The sequence below is a fragment of the Pogoniulus pusillus genome, chromosome 28 (assembly GCF_015220805.1).
Source record: "Pogoniulus pusillus isolate bPogPus1 chromosome 28, bPogPus1.pri, whole genome shotgun sequence".
NCBI classification, from domain to species: Eukaryota; Metazoa; Chordata; class Aves; order Piciformes; family Lybiidae; genus Pogoniulus; species Pogoniulus pusillus.
In genome coordinates, this window is record NC_087291.1 from 901,948 (window position 1) to 924,207 (window position 22,260).

The 22,260-nt window shown below is 43.8% G+C and overlaps 1 protein-coding gene across 4 annotated transcripts in view; it reads right to left on the bottom strand.

Moving 5' to 3' along the window:
* RARB (retinoic acid receptor beta) overlaps positions 1-22,260 on the bottom strand; it is a 411,132-nt gene that overhangs the window by 216,057 nt on the left and 172,815 nt on the right. For all 4 annotated transcript variants that reach the window (XM_064167086.1, XM_064167087.1, XM_064167090.1 and 1 more), the window contains exon 2: positions 16,734-17,221. In XM_064167086.1, the coding sequence (XP_064023156.1) occupies positions 16,734-16,911 (178 nt within the window). In that variant the 5' untranslated portion in view covers positions 16,912-17,221. The remainder of the gene's footprint in view (positions 1-16,733; positions 17,222-22,260) is intronic.

The following is a 22,260-nucleotide window of genomic DNA, read 5'->3' on the forward strand; positions in this document are numbered from 1 at the left end:
CCACGATGAAAGATTCTAGTGACCTTTCTCCTGACCTTTCTTCAACAAACGGCGCTATTTGGTCTGTATGGGATTTTTACAAGACCTTTGCATTATGATCAGTGTCACTGACAAGAAGGTAACATTTTAAGACTTGTGAACTCTTCACCGTGAAACTACGTATGTTCAAATGGAGGGCAAACTGATACATAAACAAGGAAGGAACGAAGCTCCTTGAACAATGAAAGAACTTCTCCAGTCTCTCAGAAAAACATTAACATTTACAACTGAGACACAACTTCATTACTTATTTAGCTTTCACTTCAATACCTCCAGGGTTCTTGACCCAAGCGTGCACGTTCACACACAACTATAACACGGATCCTGCGTGCAGTTTCCAGCTCTGTGGATTATTCAGTCCTGAAAAACATGATAGTATTTCAGACAACCACCTGACATGCTCTGCATGTTCACCTTCCAGGCTCTCCAAAACCGACAGGCTGGATTCCTCTTGAGAACAATCGCTCCTCTGGTCACACATTCCACAAAACCTGGGCTTTCATGCCTTTACTCTCACAACTGTAACTGAAAACCTAAGGTGTCTAATTCATCTGGCAAGTGTGCAGCCAGTTTAAATAGCTAAGTGAAGAGATACCTTTTTTTTTTTTGCTCTTCCTCTCTTTATTTTTCCCCTCCACATGTGCCTTTTCAGCTTGCCTGAGCTCTGTGGCTGTTTGAACTAGACTTCTAGCTTAGACATAGTGGAGAGGTGAACATTCTAGGGATAGGCCATAGAATGGCAACGATGGATAAGTCAACATAATTTCATTGGAGCATCAAGAGCTTTAAGTCTGGAAGCACAGCTTGGACCTTCCCCTTGCTGGGCTTCTGCTGCGTGAGCTGCACCTGCTGCTATCTGCCCCTGCTGCTGTTTGGGCTGCTGCTGCTTGACTCCTTCCCCATCTTCCTTAAGGTTATTACATTTTCCTCTAGTAATTTATTTCTCCTTATACTGTTATGTTTAAACTATAAGAAATACAACTTCATCTTTCCCTGACTTTCCAAAAAAATCCATGTTGTGGTGAGTTTATTCTACCGGCGCAGGGATCCACCCTAACCCAGGACAAGATCCAAGGGTTTGCTTTGTAGAGGGTAACTCTAGCCAGTACAGCAAACACGTTGGGAATATGGAGAACAAAACATGAGCTTTCCAAGACCTGTCTTTTCACCAGAAAAAACAAACAACTCCCCCCCAAACCCCACCAAAATAAACCACACCACCCCCCCCACCCCCAATTAAGCAAACAAGCAAAATCAAAGATTTGGGACACTGTTTCTCACCAGCCCTCCTACACATCTTGGGATAAACTAATTTCTAAGAAAATATCATGGGTTAAGTTGGCTCTGCTGCTGCTATTCATACTGTGCTGCAGCCATGCCAGCTTCAGAAATGAAAGTACTGGCTGGAGCCAAGTATTACAGCGCTTGAAGCTCAGACTGTAACATGGGAGGCTTCCTGTTCTGGTTGCTGCTGCTGGGTTCTGAGTTTTTGGGTGGATGTCTTTCCCTGCAGGGGTGAAGTAGCTGCTGCTTCTCTTCCATGACAGTTTTTTCCCCCTTGTATCTCGCTGTGCTGCTTACGCAAATAGGCTAAGCTAAGGCAATCATGCATTGTACTGTAAGATTATTAGCTAAGCTAATTATGCATGGTGATATCTTGGGCGGTATCTTATTTCTTTATTTCAAGCCCAAGTTTTGTGCATTACTTTTCCTCTCACTTCTGTGTTGGGGGAGCAGGCAGGTTAACCCTTGCCTAAAACCATTTATGGAATATTATGCCAACTGAGCTTCATGCTGACCTAGACAGTAGCCTAAATCCACCCACATGAGTAGTAGGTGTTTTCTAACCAGAGCTGTTTCCTGCCTATTGCCCAGGCAGAAAGCAAAGACCACAGCAGAGAGAGAGAAAAAGAGGCTAGCATCAATCCCACCTTGTAGCTTGTGACATATATCTATGCTGTTCCCAAGCTTGGGGATGGCAGTAAAAACTCATCCTTTAAACAAGCTGCAAGGAGGAAAAAGACCCCAAACAGACAAAAAAACTACTATAAAGCAAAAAGAACAACCATCCAACACAAAGAAACAAAGAAAAAAGCCCCAACTGACCAAACCCAAAGACCATAATGGTTTAATCCATTTCCTCCACAAGGTACCTATGCAAGAGCCAACCATGTTCTGGCCATAAATCCTCTGGCACAAGAGCATTATACCAAGGGAAAGGAATTCCTTTGCATCTGTGTATTTCCCCTCGGGCACTCACTTGATAAAGAAACCGGTTAAGGTCTTTGGGTTCACAATGTTATTACAGCCAGATAATGTTTTGTTTGCAGCTGAGCCTGAAGAACTCCTAAGTAGCACATTACAATCACCATACACCTGCTGATTCATGGCATTCCTTCTCTAAGTGGACAAGTCTGTGTTAGCCATCTCCAGATATTTTCCCCTCTGAGTAAATTACGAAACACTGACTGTACTCATTTCCTGATAAACATTCTGGGGGAAATCATAGGGTGGAGTATTTTTCCTTTAAGAAAAACCAATACTTTCTTCTGACAGCAACCTTTCCTTGTGCCCCTCCAAGCAGGATGATGTCTGATCCTGAGTGCAAATCCTTGGAAAAAAGTTTCCCTGATCTTGGAAACATACAATAGGTCAATGGTTCCAAATCTTCCAGACTGAGAGACAACTGACAACCATCAAATCATCACAGACACCATCAGCCTTGCGATTGGCAATTCCATCAAGGTGAGATGACTCACCCCTGTAGCACTAATGCCTTCTCCATTGCTCCTGAGGATCAGTGCTCCCTGGACACAGATGAAGAGACCTCCCTTAGCTGGTGTAAACTCCAAGAAACTTTGACATTCCATTTGTTCAGTGGCTCTTGCAATTTTCAAGTTGTTTTACAACAAGCCCCAGGCCAGCCACCTCCTGTGTCATCATCCAGGCACTAAGCCCCACCCCTAGACTGTGCCTTCTCCTTTTCTTGGCTGCCAAGAACCAGCTCAGCCTTCCTAGGAAAACAAACAAACAAACAAAACCACACAAAAAACTTCCATCCAAACCAAAACAAACAAAAATCCAACAACAACAACAACAACAACAAAAAACACCCAAAACACTTCTACACCCCTTCGACTCCAAAGATAATGTCTCATTGAAGATGCCACACTTTCACTTCAAAGATAGATAGCAATTCCTCCACTGAAGTAAGACAGAACAGAAATGTGATCAGTAATTACATACTGCAGAGACAAAGAAAAGATTAAATTGTTCCTGGTTGGATCAATCCTGGGTAGATTTGGGCAGGTGGACTAGGACTTGAAACTACAGGTAAGGAAAGGGACTTCAGTTGATGGATTCCTTTTATGATCATACAGCACTAAGTAGCTTTTTGCCAACCTCAAATAACAGATTTAACTCCAGGACTACATCTCCCCCAAGGAAAAGAAACCTGCTAGATCTCAAAGTGTTCAGTGCATGCAAGGAGAAAGAAGAGGTGTTGGTCAGCTATGCAGAACCCTTGCAGGAGAAGGACCACAGAACAGCAGCTGTTCAGACCTTCTGAACAGCTCTGGTTGTTTATTCTCCTCAGAAAAGGCAAAGTTCACCAAACAGGCACACTTCTGTTATCAATGCTTTCTTAATGTGGCTGTAACTGTAAGAGTCTTCTGGCCAGCCAAACAAGTTTCACAGGCTATGAAGTGACTAAAAAGTGGATCACCAAGCAATATCTAGGGAATAAAACTGTCCATATCTCACTCCAGTTTATAGTGCTAATGCTCTCCATATGTATTCTTCCAATAGTGAGTTGTCCAATGTATAATATTCACTGTCAGAAAGCTGCAAGCATGCACACAAAGTGCTTTGCAAGAGTGACAAAGGGCTGGCAGAACACTCACTTCAAGCACCCACATTAGTGACTTTCCATAGACCTGCAGTAGTGATGAGCTGCCTCAGTTAGGCTTTCCCTTGGTTCTGAAATGCTCCAGCTTTATCCTGGACAACAAGGCAAAAATTCTTTGGTTACTGATAAAAGCAAAATGGGAGTATTTCCAACATAATACTTTGGTACTTGTTGAGTTAAATAAAACTGAGCATTTCCAGCACTGATTCACATTTTTTACTACAAGTAAATACAATTTACCTATTTGTGAAAATCAAAGATATCGCAGTATGTTTTTACTGGGTTTGTGTGAGCAAATAAATATTAAAATGGCACACATCCCTTGCAATAACACCCTGGCAAAGATCACTTCTGCAAGTAGTAAAAGTGGAGAAGACCAAACCATGCTCCAAGATGTTTGTCTGCAGCACCACAAGACAGCTGATGTGTTCCCAACGTCTGTTAGGTTGCTCTGCCAAAACCACCACAGCTAATCAATAGGGGAATTTTTCTCTCTGGCATAACTGGTTGTCTGGCTTTGTTAAACAGAAGAAAATTGCTAATTAAATCACAGAATCAACCAGGTTGGAACATCTCCAAGCTCAACCTAGCACCCAGCCACAGTCAATCCACCAGACCACGGCACTAAGTGCCTCATCCAGGCTTTGCTTCAACACCTCCAGGGACGGTGACTCCACCACCTCCCTGGGCAGCCCATTCCAATGCCAATCACTCTCTCTGACAACAACTTCCTCCTAACAGCCAGCCTAGACCTGCCCTGCCACAGCTTGAAACTGTGTCCCCTTGTTGTGTTGCTGGTTGCCTGGCAGAAGAGACCAACCCCACCTGGCTACAGCCTCCCTGCAGGGAGCTGCAGACAGCAATGAGCTCTGCCCTGAGCCTCCTTTTCTCCAGGCTGCACACCCCCAGCTCCCTCAGCCTCTCCGCACAGGGCTGTGCTCCAGGCCCTTCACCAGCTTCCTCACCCTTCTCTGGGCATGTTCCAGTATCTCAACATCTCTCTTGAATTGAGGAGCCCAGAACTGGACACAGCACTTAAGGGGTGGCCTGAGCAGTGCTGAGTACAGGGGCAGAATAACTCCATCTGACCATGCAGCTAGAGGAAACATGCTGCCAGTCTGCCTGTCCTACCACACTGCACACCTGCCAGCTTTAAAGTATCATGGGGCTGCAGGTGGTGATGCCAGAGGCTTCCTGCTTCCAGCTGCTGCTTCCAGTGTCCACTTCTGGGTTGTTGGTCCTTTCCACTGTGCTAGCTGTGGGCTTGCAGGGTTGGGGGGATCATTTTATGGCTAGCGTCTGATGCTGCTTCTGTTTTACTGTGCTTCTCTGTGAAACAGTTGCAGCAAGGGTACACTGCACTGTTTTCATTAAACTCCTTCTCTCAACTGCAGGCTTTTTTGCATTACTTTCCCTCCCAGCCTTTGTTGGGAGACATTGACTGGTTAAGAGGTAAGGTAATGCGGTCCAGTTACCATACAGTTAGCAGCTGCGCACGCAGGCTTTGTGAAATAAACCGCTGCTGTTGGTCCTCACAGGAAGCATGTCAGTGTCCACTGGCTGTCTTGTTTCTAAGCATCCAGCTGTCTGTTCAGAAGCCCAGAGTCCACTTCACGTTTCCAGGATGTGGGCCCTTCTTTGCCTCCATCACCTGGCCTATAAGTCCTGTCTTTAACTCTTCATACTCCTGTCTTGATTTGAAGCTACTTGGTACAGAGATTGTATCTCCCCTCTGTGTTTGGAAGCTCTATAGCAGTTGATGCACTGTAGTATGCTAAATAGAAGGTAATAAAACTGTTAGGGAATCCTTAGAAAAGTCAGTGCTCTTTTTGCAGCGCCTCATGCCGTCGCTCTTTAAGAGAGAAGGAATATCTAGGACTTGAAGGGGATTATAACATTTTTTGTAAGAACACACCATTAAAATGATGATGTTACCAACTGCAAAGTGCTTTGCAAGGTCTACAGCTTCTCCTGATGCTGTTTCAAGTGCTTCCAACAGATGTTCAATTTCAAGTGGTCTGCAGACACCAATAGGTTGATGGTTCTGCAGGAATCAGAACAGCAGATGTGCCCTGCATTATGTTTTTCTATTCCCTTTATGAACTGATATGTCACCTGGTGGGTTTATAGCTAGTTAATTTTGTAATGACATCACCATTTCTATACTTTTAATGATTCTCACAGGATTTAATTTCTCAAATAACAGAACTCTTGATCCTGAAATTGCTATGAGAAAGCAATATATAATAAACAGATTCATTTACATGATACAGTTCTATTTTTGTTGCTGATAGCTTTTAGATAATGCTGGCATGCACATGAGTTCTTTCAAACACTGAAGACGTACAACAGGGCCTTACTGCAGGGCTCTAAAGCCTGTACATCTCTCTATAGGACGTTACCCTTAAGCAAATATCACTTATTGGCTGGAAGGAATGAAAAAGGAAAACATTGATAGGAATAATGGGGGCTTCCATTGGCTCCACTGTAGCCCCCAGTTATTGCCCATCCCGTGCTGTGCTCCACAGCAGCGTAACATTAGTACTTGCATGGTACCCAAGGAAAATCACAAAGCACAGGAAATCAGGCTGCATTTTCCACTGACAGTGACAGGGTACTGCTCTGGCTTTTGACTTGGATGTTTTCGATCTTAAAAGAGAGCCAAGTTTTTTTCTCTCTCAAACACAGCTACAGAGGTTGGTAGCATCCAGAGGTCTTGCAAGTCCTTGGGCTGAACCTCTGATATCAGTTTCTGGCTGTGCAGCGCAGGCAGCAGGACACCACTTTTTATCCCCTGGAGCATTCAGTGCTGTCAGAGAATGTCCTTCTTTTTGTTTCTACGTACAGTGAGGGAAAAGTAATGCTATTGCAGCTATATTTAAAGGTCTTTCGCATTTCCTTCCTGTAAGTAATTTTTAGGTACTTAAAAACTGACTGGAAAAAAAAAAACATTATACGTTGTAGACAGTTCTAGTTCAGTGTATTATGAAGCCTTGAGACATACCTGAAAACTTTAAACTTTGAGAAGCAATGAGCAAAAACTGTGCCAGTTTTTGGTTTTGTTCTCACATACAGTGTCAGTTACACATTCCCCCCCCCCCCCCCAGTGTCTCAGGGAATATATTCTCACACTGCTGCAAGTATCAAAATGCATCTTTTTCCAAAGACAGCTTTGGAAAAGCATCCAAGTTTTAAATATGCAGAAGGCACACTATGCCAGGCGTTCATTTCTGCGGAGCAGCTAGGTAATACGCCCAGACAGCAGAGGACAACCTCCAGCTGTGGCAGCAGGCAGAGCCTCCACAGCCCTTACAGCAGCTCCACACCTGTGCTGGGCTCTGAGTCCATCCCTATGTTACCATACCAACTTAGGAACATTTAGGGATACGTAATCCTCGTGGAATGCATCTACTGTATAAACTAAGAATCATTAACTGTGTCAACAGCAAGACATTGTAACTGTGGGCTTAAGAAAGAGGTGAAGAGAAAATGTGTTTGAGAGTGACTCTGTGGTCAGTCTGTCTCGTCAGCTGCCTCAGACAGCCGACGAAGCAGGCGCAAACAAGTTCAGCCGCAGGCCGCAAGGACGTCTCCAATGAGCGCCAGGGGAAGCCCCGCAGTACATAAGGAGCATGTGTGCAGGAGCTCTCCATATGGAACAGATTCTGTGAACTAATATGGGTATGCTAACTGCTTCTTAGAGAGATGATGAGTATGCATGAGAGCTAAGCATCGGCCCGCTGCTTTTCCTGGCTTTGACACGCTGGGGAGGAGCGATGCCCAGGTAAAGGAATGCCAGTGACTGAGGGGTATCCTTGCCATAGCCAGTTAACGCCTGGGAAGGCAGAAAGATGAGGGAAGTATCTTTGTGTGCTCTCTGCAGCATTCCATTTCAAATAGAACACAATAAAATGTTCCACCTTTATTTCTTGGAATTCAGATTTCTTTAAAAAGTGAGTATGGCCACAAAGATGCTCAGAGGGCTGCAGCTATGAGGACAGGCTACAAGAGTTGGGACTTTTCAGCCTGGAGAGGAGAAGGCTTCAAGGAGACCTTGGAGTGGCCTTCCAGTATCTGAAGAGGGCTACAGGAAGGCTGGGGAGGGACAATTGACAAGGTCATGCAGTGACAGGACAAGGAGGAATGGGTTTCAACTGGCAGAGAGCAGATTCAAACTAGCTGTTAGGAAAGGGTTGTTTGCAGTGAGAGTGATGAGACACTAGCACAGGTTGCCCAGGGAGGTTGTGGCTGCTTCCTCCCTGGAGGTGTTCAAGGCCAGGTTGGACGAGGCCTTGAGCAACCCATTCTAGTGAGAGGTGCCCTTGCCTAGGGCAGGGGTTTGGAACTGGATGAGCTTTGAGTTTCCTTCAAACTAAATCAGTCTATGATTCTATGATAACCCTTCATGCAAGTCTCAAAGCTAAACATATGAACCTCAGAAAAGATAAAGCTGAAGCACAATCAAATTTGACTGGCTTTCAGCACCAAAAATAGCAAAGGCCAAGCTGCTCCTGAAGGTCTACACCTATTGCTTGCATGTATTAGCAGACTTCCATCTAAGAAGAAACTGTAAGAAAACATTCTGTAGGAGCAGGCTGCACACTGAGCCCATGAAGATCTCAGATTACTCTGAAAACAGAATCACATTCCCTAGAGGCACAGCACACCACGAGCCCTCCAGACTCACCTCCCACCCTTAGCTCTGGGCTCCCAAGAAATACTGACCCAAATCCTTCTGTTGCCTGAACTCAGCATTTGTCCCCCACAAGCTCCCAGACAGGACTTTCAACCTTTCTCCCAAATAACTGGAACTATGGGATAAAAGTTAAGCTTACAGTCTTTGCTCCTCGGTCTAACTCAGTACTAATAAATCTCATTTGTGCAAGCACCTGGAGATCCTCAGGGACTTCCCCAAGAAATAAGGACCACCACAAGCCTCTAAGTCTAAGCCAAGGGTGCATTGCCTCGGCCCAGCCTTCTCCAACATGGAGGCATGGCCTTACAGAGACTTCCAGCACATCCCCTCCTTCAGAATACGAACTGCCAGCCACAGTGTGCTTGCCCCATACGGAGACCAGGAAGGAACGAACACACTCATAGCAGATGTTGGGCACTCTGCTCAGTGCAAGACTCCGAGGAGCTGAGGCAGTGCAGCCAGAAGCTCAGCAGCCTTACTCAGCAGAGAACCACTACATCCAGGGTACATCTGCTCTCTAAAAAAATCATTATCTAGACAAAACAGTCGAGTGGCTTAGGGATGTAGGTCCTGGTTTTCTGAATACTTCTGATATTTACTCTGACATTTCCTCTGAGTGTGTGTGGTATTCCGAAAGGAAAGGAGTTTGCTGCTGCTTAAGGACAGTCCTTCCTGTTTGTTAATTTATCCCAAACCTAAGTTTGCGTTTGAATAAAACTGTTGGTTTAAAACCTAATTTCAAAGACATTGTAAAGGAGAGCCTAACGTTTTTATGAGATACAGTTACTTTAGCAGAGGGTGAGTTTGCCCTGGGGAATTTTCTCTGACTAGATTTATCACAAGTTTTTTGAACCAGATAATTTTGTTTGATAGCACATCTGGCAGCCCCATAAAACCTTGACGTCCCAAGCTATTACACAGGAATTACTTTTGTAAATCATTTATGAATATTACTGATGTAGGCCTTTTCTGGGCAGTAGGAAAGGAAGCGGAGTGCTGAAGGACAAAGGAAGGGAAAAAGGATTCCCTGCCCTTTTGGGGCTCATCAGATAGGGTGGGCATTTATCATTTCAAGTGGGAAACACTGTCACTGGCACAGCTGAGAAGTCCACGTAACACAGCCTGCGCTGCACATTCCCTAAACAGGCAGAAAGGGAAGGTATTCTAGCACAGTCTGAAATACAGCTGCGTACTGCTAAAAGCAGAGTAAACACAAACTGACACGTGGAGAAGCAGCTAAAGGAGGAAAGCCTTAGCAAGGCCAGCAACGAGGCAAAATAAGAAGCTCATATTAGCTAACGAAGTATTTACAAAGCCCCCATGACCACAGGCCTTTGCACACAGCAACATGACCGAAAGGAAGCTCTCCACATAATTAGAATAACAGGATTAGATTTTCTTAAAACTATATCTGCTAAAGAGATCAGGCAAAATGAAAGCTTATGTTCCCTTTTAACACCACGAGCTGCCACACAATTAACAGGTTGGGGAACTGCACCTATCGATCTGGATTTGCAACACAACAGATACTGAGAAAAACTTGGCTGTCGCTACCCTGCCAGACCTGAACTCTGGAGTCTTTTGGATTGATACACTGTGTGTTTCACTGGTGGTGGATGAACTGACACCAGTGCACTGGTTTGAGCCTAATTGGAATATTTTAATCAGAAAAACTAGATTATAGACTGTGAAACAATGCTGATGTCTACTTCACTCATAGGCTTGCCCAGATGTATAAAAAAAGCACACAAACATAGATAAGACAGGAGTGTGTGTCTCTGTCTCTCAGAGTGTCTGTTTCCCTTCTGCTTGGATCTGTGCAACTAATCCTTCTGTTTCTAATGCCCCTGGCCAATCCTCCCAAATCATCTTGCATGTAAGGCAGTCTGGGATAAGGTAGAGGGATGGAAATAAGGTGGAAGGGTGGTTGGGAGCCTCTCCTGGGGACTCTGGGTTCTGGGAGAGGTGTTGTGTTTCTGTATTACTTTTAACTTGTATATTTCTCTATAGAGCTATATATATTTGTGATATAGTGTAAATATTTGCTTGTATATTGTGTTAAGCTGTGAATAGAAAGCTTCATTCCTTAACTTCCGGCTGGCTGAGTCTAGTCTGGGTGATTTCACAAGAGTGGGGGGTGGGCAACTCCCAAGCTATCACACGCCAGATACACCAACGCCAGGTGGAGGGTTGATGGAAGAGTCCCGCAACAGGACCTGACAGCTTTGCTCTTCATTCCTGCTGGTCCAAGACTGGGAGCTAATAGGGGTTATTTTTGTTGGGCCAGAGGAAGGGAAAGGGTTGTTCACAATACTATGCAGAAATACATTTCCAATCTTAGGTAAGAAGATATTTGTTGGGGAATTTTCTTGTCTCAAGGCCCACAAGGAGGGAAGGAAAAATTCCCTGAGAGCTTCTATTAGACTTCAAACGCCAGGCTCCTCCAGACTACAGCAGGTCTACGAGAGCCATTAGAGAGTACCTGTTGTTTACAACATGTTCTTCCTCTACCAGAGCAAATGTCTGCATTCTAAAGTCTATGCACATCCAGAACAGAGTTCTTACAACTGTACATACTCCCTGCTAAAATATGAAGGAACTGCATCGACAGGGCGCTGCGGAGTCACCTTGGCAGGGCAGGGCTACAGCAGGAGCCAGCATGTTGAGAGGCAGCCCTGTTTGTTAAGAAAGTGGCAGTGCAAAAAAAAAATAAGAATCTCTAACAAGAAAACCCTAACTAGATAAAAAATTCCTTTACAGTTTCAGATTAACTAGAATTAGAAAATGACAGTGTGACATAGTGTTATTAATCAAAGCATGGAAACTTTCAAGCCCTGTTAGGAAAAGCCCCACAACATAAACAAAAGGAAGAACTGAAAAGAAGTGGTGGTTTTCAAGGTCATGAATAGTATCTGCAGGGTATCATCTAGACATTGTTCCTCAAACTTGCCAGCATGAGGCAACACTGGCTGCAGCTAAGAAATCTGATATTCATATTCTACTTATCCCCCTCGCTCTGAATGCAAACACATGTTCTGTCTTTTCAGTAAAGATGTGAAACACATGCCTGAAGAGCTACATTCAAAGTCTTAAAAGTTGCCTGTAAATTGCAGATGTCTATAAATGAGTAGGCAGTGAGACTCCCTAGGGAGATGGTCACACTAAAATTAGAAGGCATGAAAAAAATCAAGAACATAAGCAAGGTTGAGTCACATTTTTTTTTTTTGTAATTCAGTCATAATACAGTACTATTTTAGACAATTCCAGAGTGCTGAAGAGCACAGGGGGGTTCTTCTTTAGTTCATCACAGACAGCACTCGCCTCAGTAACTATGCTGAGGGAAGAAAATCCATCATGTATTAACTGTACTCCAGCGTCCACAGAAATATTCCCCATTTTGTGAAGTAAAGTGAGATGTGGGAGTCCTTGACCTTCTGAATAATTAAGGGAAACAGAGACATTCTTGTTTTCATTAGACACACACTAAACTATTTGAAAATAATTTGACTAGCTGGAGAATTAGTGTATTTGCCTGCTCATGAGTAGTGCAGATAGTTTAGAGTTCTCCTGGGGGCAACACATTGTAATGAATATCTGCGATTCATATTTAATGCAATCTGCCAAAGAGTGCTTTTGGGAGGACTTTCTGTGTCAATATAATGATTAACAACAGAACTGGAAAAGTAAATGAATTCCTGCAGTGGGTGGGGCTGGCAAAAATATCTTGCAGTACTGCACCAGCAACACTGGATTTAACTATATCCTTTTCATGGTATCAGTGGAAAATTTGTTACCCCGGCGAAAGAAAATAAAAAAGGCAAGCAATCTTTAAGTTGGAGTTCAAGTGGTAAATAACCACCAGTAATGGAAAGGAGAACAATTCCAGCAGAAAAGAATGCTTCAAACAGCAGACTGCTTGCCCTCGGCGTGTCTGAAAAGTTTGAGATGTAATACTGACTACTAAATATAACAATCAGCATTTACATAGCACCACCCAGAAGTAATGCTGTAGTTGGCTCCTTGTCCACCTCTTCCAGCTCCTCAGATGATCATACATTCCATACCTATTTCTCCTACTTAGAAGATGTACATAAACCAAAATATATTGTCCTTTATGCTTTACAATGCACTCTAAAACCACAGCAGACAGAAAAGCAGGGAAAACCTTGGCTAAAACACAATGAATGACCTTAGTATGGATATTTCTCCTTTACATCCCAACAGCCCTCTACATAATAACACTTAACTGTACTAAATTTATAGACACTTCAGAACATCCTTGTAGCAGGCTCACTGCTCTCCCCTGTCCCCTCACCTACTCCTCCCTTTCAACAAACGACTGCAGCATAAGGGCCAGATGTGTGGGGCCAGGGGGGAGCCAGATGTAAACTGCAGAGTTGCTCTCATCCAATGCTGCACAAGGCCCCATTGAGGCAGAAAGCCTGAAGCAGATCCAAGCAGAAAGGGAATAACTTCGAAGATTTTATTATTTATTGGCTCCCACAGTGGTTGTTGCCCAGATCCTATTTTAATTTGATCTAGGATACATTCAGATATCACTTTCCTGATGGCATTAGCTTGGATGAAGTTTTTTCTTCCCCATGCCATGGTCTCCAGCTCATACTAACTGGCTTTATGAAGTAGTGCTCCTCAAACTAATTCTGTAAAACTCTTTTTGGAGAGGCAACATTACAGAAATCAGTCTTACAAAGATACTCTAGTGATAAAGCAGCATGGCTTCATTTTTCTCATGCTGAGATGTGCCTGTGAAACTGCATCTCCACTGTGTGCCTTGTGGTTCCATCAGCCATATCAGACAAACAGCAACTCCCTCATCACTTTTCAGCTCTGTGAACACACTACAGTGATCTGCATGGCTTTTACATGCCTCCCTCCTCAAATTTCAGATGGCACTTCACTCCCTTAGGTGTTTTTGGGTAGAGGCTGGAATTTTCTGAAGACATATTTTTCTAATTAATCTTCTCTAGAAATTAAAAGTGGGAGTGGAATGTGAAACACATGCCTTATAAAGAAAGCAAACTTTTAAGCTGCTTCCCTCACATTGTGACAGCGTCCTTACCAGTCTCTGACAAGAGCATTACCAGCATAAGGTCTCACGATGGCAAGATGTGCCCCTTCTTCCAGGACTAATGAAGAGCAATGACACCCACATACCAGAATTGCTTGCGTGTGCCAGCTTAACTGATTACTCACCCAAACCTATGAAGCTTTTATTTGAATAAAATATCATGTAACAATATTTTCCAATATTTATTTAGTCTCCCCTCAAATACTTCACTAAAGTTTTGTGATTCTCCTATTGCAAACTCTGCAGAATCCAAAAAGCACAGGAATTTCTCCAGCTTTGCCTTCCTTACCATTTCTAAATGAGCTGAACAGTACCCTCCTGAGAGACAGCCTTTGCAATTCCTTCTCATTAATGCAGCTAAGGAAGCCTGCACGCCATCTGATCTCAAGACTGGAGATCACAGAGTTACAGAATCAATCAAGTTGAAAGAGACCTCCAAGCTAATCCCATCCAACCTATCACCCAGCCCTATCCAGTCAAGCAGACCATGGCACTATGTGCCTCAGACAGTCTTTTTTTGAACACCTCTCCACCACCTCCCTGGTCAGCCCATTCCAATGGCAATCACCTTTCTGTGGAGAACTTCCTCCTAACATCCAGATGTCTGCTCTTTGCTGTACAGGGTAGTGCAGTGGTAGGTAAATCAATTGGACTTACATAAAGTGATGATCTTCTTGACTGTGGTCTTATTCGGTGCTAAAGCATAGTCCATGTATAAGTAAAAGTGGTATTTTTTCAGCTTCTGACCTTTTTATCACTGTACCCAGCCCTCTAATTAAGAAGTGTTTTGCATACGTAGAAAGAATCTGTAAGGTAAATAGTACAATAGCTTCAAGGACTGGGACAGCAGTGAGTGGCTTGGACCAACTTTGATTTCTTAGGTCTTTGCAAGTGAGATCCACAGTTTTCCAGTACTCAGCATAAGTTCTAAGTTTGACAAAGGCCATCAATCCCACTTCTTGCTTTAACGAAGGCCATCAGTCACACTGAACTCAGTCCATGGGTGGCTTCATTGGGGAGGAAAAAAATAGCCAAATTCCACAACTGAAAACAAGCCCCTTAAATGTAACTTAAAGTTCTATTTGCTTGCTCCAACTCCAGCAATATTAACCTCAAGCTCCAGAATCAGAAGTCCACAGGTCTGAATATGAAACAGAGTACTGTCACCAAAGGTAAGGAAAAACAGAGTAGTACAAAACAGAAGGGTCAGCCGCAGGCAGTGTGTCTGAGTTCAAGTCACCTTCATTGCCACCTTGCTGGTATTTTCAAACACTGTTCCCTTGAGCTATGCATGACAGCTGCCAGGCCTACATGCTCTGTCAAAGCAAGACAGTGCTGCAAAGAACTTGACAAAAACACTATCCCCAAAGTGCTGGGACTGTGGCATAAAGACACAAACTCCAGGACTCAGGAGCTTATTTCTCATCGGCAGAAATTGGTACTTGGCACTTTCTGGAAAGGCATCAGTGACGACGAATTCGTTAGTGATGAATTCTGACAAATTCATCAATTATTAATAATACATCTGCAACAGTCTTAATTTCACAGGAATAACTCATGGAAAAGAAAATCCCTGCACATCTGATTGGTATTTACCACCTCGGAAAGAGATTCCACTAAATAACAAGACCTCTTCAACAGCTGAGTGTTCTCACAATATCAGGAGGTAAATTATGGCACTCTGATAGTTATCCAGGATAACTGCTGATGGGACTGGAAAGCTGACCTTGTGGACCTTTTGTCTGAAGGCATTTCAGTTTTCCCCTCCAATAAACAAATGGAACAAATGAAAGTCTGATCTAATATGCCTCTTTCCACTTATGACTGGGTGAAACCTGAAAATATATTTGGGAAAACCCCTGATGCTTTACTTTTGACTGCCCAGTCTTCAAATGTATGCACATGAGGCACAAAGCCAGAATCAGGATCCAGGGGCACAAACCCCATAACTTCTTTCTTCAGAAATGTTGTCTTCACTGTGATTTTCCATTAGTATTTGGAGCTCTAACCTTGTATGCCTTCTGTTGAAAGATGTATTAGGGGCACTGCTTTAACAAGTGTCCTTTACCTTTAGTAGAGAGAGTAATTGTTCTGCAAATGTGCTGTTCAGTGAAGAACAATCACAGTAATGTATTTGGACAAGTACCTTCACAACAGACTGAGCTTCAAAATTGCATGCATTCTTGTTTTCCTCCTGCTGTAAAGACTGCATCTTGTCCATGTGACACTACTTACAGAGTTTAAGCCTGGCACAGCTTTTCCTGGAACCATTTAAATGTAGATAGAACTAAGCTCAAGCAGAAAATATGTGTTCATCACAAAATTGTGAAAAAAAGCTAGCCCAACTCGACACACAGATTCAGGGTCTCATTCTGGAGCGATGAGCAGCTTACATTGACTAGCTGTCCACCAGGCTTGCCCCTTCACGAGCTGTCCAGGAGGACAGCAGTTACAGAAGAAAACAAAAGTAGCATTAATTACCGAATCAGAGTCACAGAATTAACCAGCTTGGAAAAGACCTTTGAGGTCGTTGAGTTCAACCTATCACCTAATACCTTCTAACTTACTAAACCATGGCACTGTCTCATCCAGTCTCCTTTTAAACACCTCCAGGGATGGAGACTCCACCACCTCCACCGCCACTGTGCATCATCAGAGAATTCTGCACTGGGGAATCACTGTTGTTCACGAATACACAAAGGGCAATTTTTGTTTAGACAGGACAGCAGATTCTGCAGCTAACACAATAATGCAGGGCACATCAAACTCCACTGCAGGTTTCATCACCCCTGGTCTCCACAGCTTTGGCATTCGTTCAGCTGCATGTTCATTTTTACAGACGTGTGCTTCAGAGAGAGTGGTGTTTCAAAACGAATGCATGCTCTTTGCCCAAGTAAAACACATCACAGATGCATGGCTGCAATCACTCAACGTAATTTCAGAAGATCAGTCTCTGCTAGAAGAAAATGGGTCAAAGAAAGTTACTAATATGAGGAACTTACTTGCAGGTGATGGTGTGCTGCAGCTGCTAGCTGGTGGGTGGCTCTGGAGTCCACGGAGGGAAGGTAGCGACAGCCCACTGATGACTGGAGGAAAAAGTAATGGGTATGGTGCTGCTGGATAGTGAGTCATATGTCCATTCACTGCTGGTACCGGACATGTGCGGCTACTGGTTGTCATGGTAACACTTCACAGTGTATAAAAGTTCTGTTGCATCACTCCAGGCCAGCAAGCAGATACCTCAACTTGTCAGTGAAGAGGGTGTCAGGCCTGCGAGTATGGCCTGAGCTAGATTGTGTGCTGATGAAATGGAATTCAGTAGATCAGGTCCTTCCAATATTTCATTGCTGCTGCCTACTGTTCTCTTTTACAGGACATTGTCGCTCTGTGGATGGAGGACACGAAGTCTTCTTACTCTGTGTATCAGGGCACCGTTGGTTATATTTTTCTGGGAGAACAGCTGCTCCTTACAGATGCATACTGATAGTGCCTGTGTGAAGAAGAAAATAACATACTGACTATCATCCTTTTTAATATATACAGATAGAAAAGTCTCTTATCCCTTTGCAACTTTGGTTAAGTGATAAACAAGTCATCACTGTTCTACAAGACCATCTTGATGGTTACCTGAGGGGTAAAATTCATACCTACAGAAGTTACCAGCAGAACATCCAGCAACTCAGTTTCCCTGCTCTGATGTGCTACACCAAAATCATCCTCTGGTGAGACACAATCTTGTTTTGGAAACTGCCAGTTCCAGAACTGATGCACCAATATTACCTGAAATACTGATACCGAAGGATTAGAAAAGAGTAGTTGGAAAAAAAAATCAACTTCTGAAATATTTTTATGTCTATAAAAGCTTTCAGTTTTGGCACAGAAGCTACAGAATAAATGATGCTGAGAAGGCTCTCTGCTTGCTTGTCATGGCCCTGGCAGCACACTGGGGAACTTAGGGTGGCTGTTACAACACTACTTGTGCTATCAGTAATTATTCTCACAAAAGACTGTTTACTTTCCTATCACTGAAGTCACACCTCACTGATTGAATTTTCTTTTTTGAGAGGGCACTTCTTGTGCTACTGGCAGCAGTGACATTTGCTCCTGCCAAAGCTGTTTATGAAGAGGGAAACAGGTGCTCTTCTCAGAAAGAACCTGCTTGAGCAGCGCTAGTAAGCGCTGGTGTCCTGACAGCTACTGGGAGGGCTGCAACCACTCCATATTGTAAACACTACTCTTGCAAGTGCTTGTGTAGTGCTCCTGACAAAAGCAGGTGAGTGCTGCTGCAGGCTCCTGAGCGTCACTCTACACGAGGAGTTACCCACCTCCTCCAACATGTGCTGCTGAAGACAGTAACAGCCACAGCCCAAACTCAACCAACCAAACCCAAGGCAGTCCAGAGCTGCCTAAATGCTATGCCCTTGCATCTGCTATGCTATAGTTGGTCAGGAGTAACAATATCCACTGCTATACTGCACATCTATTTATAATTCTTTGAAATTATAGCTTGAAACCACAGGCAAGAAGATTTTTTGGTGGGATAAAGGCAGTGGTGAAATAACATGCCAAGATCACAAAGCAAAATCTACGCTAGCAGAGGGAGGCTGCACCAACCCAGCACTGAGTATCACTACTGCTACTGGGTCTAATTGTTGCAGGTAAGAATTGAAATGAGCAAGGTAAAAAAAGAGGGAAAACCCAGCCCTGCATGAATATATTTGCCTGTCAGACAACAGTGGAGTGTTTCTGCTCTGTGTGGAATACCAGCAAAGGTTACCAGCTGTGTATGTTTTCAGACAGCACTTTTTGCTGAGTGCAGCATAGGGATAAAGGAAGTGCAGCTTGTATTTGATACCTCTCTCAACTATGCACAAAATACCTTTAGCATTGAGAACTCACACAAAGATCTAATGTTCTCTAAAGCAATTCCACAACATCACACTTCAGAATGTTTATAAAAAAACAAAAAAGGAGAAGAGTGATGTTGACAAAAATCAGCTCCAAAAATCTATGCGTTAATCACAGAACAAGGTCACCTGTTTTTAAACTGTAGATGTCTTTGGAAATAAAAGTTGTCCTACAAAACTATCTAGTAGCTTCAACTCCATTGCTATTAGAAAAATGCAGAGCTCATCAGAAACGACAAAAATTGCCAGAACCACCTTACATATAATTTATATTGAATTGACAAGTATTGAGAAGAGAAGCAACTTCTCCTGGACAGAGGGGACAAAAAGGGCACTCAGAGAAACTCTTTGGCCACTTCCTCGCCACTGTACCATGATGGACCTGCTGATGACAAAAAGCAGTGACATTACAGCTCTTCACATGCAGATCCATATGAAATGGAGTGGCATGTACAGGAAAGCCAGGGAATCAGGCCCAGCCAACATGGGGTTAGGAAAGGAAAATCCTGCCTAACCAACCTGACTGCATCCTACGACTGGGTGGCCCATCTGCCAGATGAAGGAAAGGCTATGGATGTGGTCTGCTTAGACTTCAGAAAAGCCTTTGACACAGTCTCCCACAGCATCCTCCTGGCAAAACTGGCAGCTCACAGCTTGCACAGGTGCCCCCTCCACTGGGTTAAAAACTGGTTGGATGACTGGCCACAGAGAGTGGTTGTGAATGGTGCTCCATCCAGCTGGTGTCCTGTGACCAGCGGTGCTCCTCAACCAGTGGTGTCTCCCAGGGATCACTACTGGGCCCACATCCATTCAACATCTTTATGGATGACCTGGATGAGGGGATCAGGTCTACCATCATTAAGTTTGAGGATGGCACTGAGATGGGAAGGAGAGTCACTCTTCTGGAGGGTAGGAAGGTGCTGCAGAGGGACCTGGACAGGCTGGGTCAGTGGGCTGAGGTCAATGGGATGAGATTCAACAGGACCAAGTGCAGGGTTGTATGCTTTGGCCACAACAACCCCAGGCAGCACCACAGACTGGGGGATGAGTGGCTGAAGAGCAGCCTGGCTGAGAGTGACCTGGGAGTGCTGGGTGACAGCAGCTGAACATGAGCCAGCAGTGTGCCCAGTTGGCACAGAAGGCCAATGCCATCCTGGAATAGTGTGGCCAGCAGGACTAGGGATGTAATTCTGCCTCTGTACTTGGCACTGGTGAGGCCTCACCTTGAGTACTGTGTGCAGTTCTGAGCCCCCCACTTCAAGAAGGGTATTGAGGTGCTGGAGTAGGTCCAGAGGAGATTGATGAGACTGGTGATGGGTCTGGAGGGAAAGTCGTATGAGGAAAGGTTGAGGGAGTTGGGGTTGCTCAGTCTGGAGAAGAAGAGACTGAGAGGGGACCTTATCACTCTCTACAACTACCTAAAAGGAAGTTATAGTGTGGTGACAGTCAGGCTCTTCTCCCAGGCAACCTGTGACAGGACAAGGGGCCATGGTCTGAAGCTGCACCAGGGAAGAGTTAGGTTGAGTAGCAGGGAGCACTCCCTCGTGGAAATAGCCTGGGGAGGTGGTGCAGTCAACCATCCCTGGAGGTCTTTAAGAAAAGATGTGATATGGCACTTGGTGGCATGGCTTAGCTGATGCCGTGGTGTTGGGTCACAGGCTGGACTCAGTGATCTCAGATGTCCTTTTCCAGCCTCAACAACTCTGTGATTTCTGTGAAATAACAGTACCAAAACTAGCTTAGAGTCTATAGTTCCATGTGCTCATAATTTTATGTGAGGTGTAATTATGCACTGAAATTACTGCCAGAAAGCAAGCTTCTCCTGCCTTGCTGAAAACCTCCCCTCCTTTTGCCCCTCATGGCAGGAAATTTCCTGCAGATAGCTGTATTGGAGATAAACCTTCAGAATTTATTCCTCTCCAACTGTCTTCAGACCTCTTCTCTCCAAATAAAGGCAGAAAAGGAACACAGTGTAAAACACATGATACTTTAAACAATGTCATTTGACTCCAAGTACTATCCCTCAGGAAAAGCAGGATGTGATAAATGTTGATGTGGCTGAACATCTATACAACAGCCATGGAGAATATCATAGGCAGAGGTCTAGGTTCCAGCAACTCCAGCTCCTTGTGAAGAGGCAAACATCAGTAGTACTGCATAATTCAGCAGATTCAGCATGACCCAAGTGTAAATCAGTCACATACAGTAACATGATAACCACACTGCCTTTAAAATCTCCAGAATGCATGCAAACTTTGCTTCACCAAGGGGTGTTATCCCCTTTTCCACTGGTCCTGCCTGCCTGTGAGATGTTGCACTTTTGTTTTCTTGGCTATCTGACAAGATTTAATTAAACACTAAACTAGTTACTGTGGAAGAAGTGTGTGTGGGGGGGAAGCGCCTTTGGAGTGTTATGTTTCCTTTATTAGCATAGTGATGTGAAACTAAACAGAAAAAGCAATCTAATAACAAACATTCCTTTGAGAAGGGCTCTGGGAGCAAAAGGACATCCACTTATTGTTCAGCCCATCCCATTGGTCCATATACGGCAATAAAGGTACAATAGAAGGAAACAGGAAACAGACTGGCACATCTGCATTATCTTATTACAGCCTAATGGATATCTGAGAGGAACATGCATCTGATGCTGAATAGTCTGTACCAATCTCCGAAGCAATTACTCTTAATTAGTGGATTCTGTTTATAGATGGAACTTAGTGTACCCTTCTGTATCAAAAAGATGCAGGCATCTGGAGGGAGATAGGGTTTTCTTAAAGGGAAAGCTCCACAGCACCGTGTCAGGCTTTGGCTGGGTTTTTTTCCTGACAAAAACTAAACTCTCCAAAGCATAACTTATTCTACTGTATTATTAATCAAACAGGCATGCTATTAAAAAGAAAAGAATGAAAACAAAAAGAGCATACTGTTAATCTCAAACTTTGACAGTGAACTCCGAAAGCCAATACTTGCATATTAATTATATGACAAAAACCACTTTGATGATAAGCAAGTAAACAACTGAGCCCAACATTTTCAACCACTGGCCAGAAAGCTTAAAATAGTGGCTTATGTCAGAAGAACAACATCTGCATTTTGTATCTGCCAAGTCTGCAGCCAAAGAAAGTAAAGCACTCTATATGACCAGATGCCTGAATAAAAAAGAAAATGCATGAAACAGAACTTCAAAGTCACTTTATTGAAACGCAGATCCACAGCTCCTACATCCCATAACTACAATTGTCATATATTTGCAACTGTATGTGCAAGGCTTCTGGGAGGAGGGAAGACACTCCTACAATGACACTTTTCCCACATCATGGTACGTAAGACAGCTGTGTACTGGCAACTGTGCCCTGCTTTTTGCCACAGAGGTGACACTTGGAAAATGGATTTCTGTTTCATTTGTTGTTTTGTTTTCTTTCCTGAGATTGCTAAGAGTCAGCTAATACAATTAATAAACTGTTGTATGTTTACGAAGTGTAAAAAGGGAGGAAAAAAGCTTCTTGTCCTCTAAGCAGTTATGCTTCAGATTGCCTGCACTGCAAGAACACAAAGATACATGCCTGAAAAAAAGGGAAATTTAAATCTCAAAAGGAAGAAGAAAAAAAGTGAGACACAATGA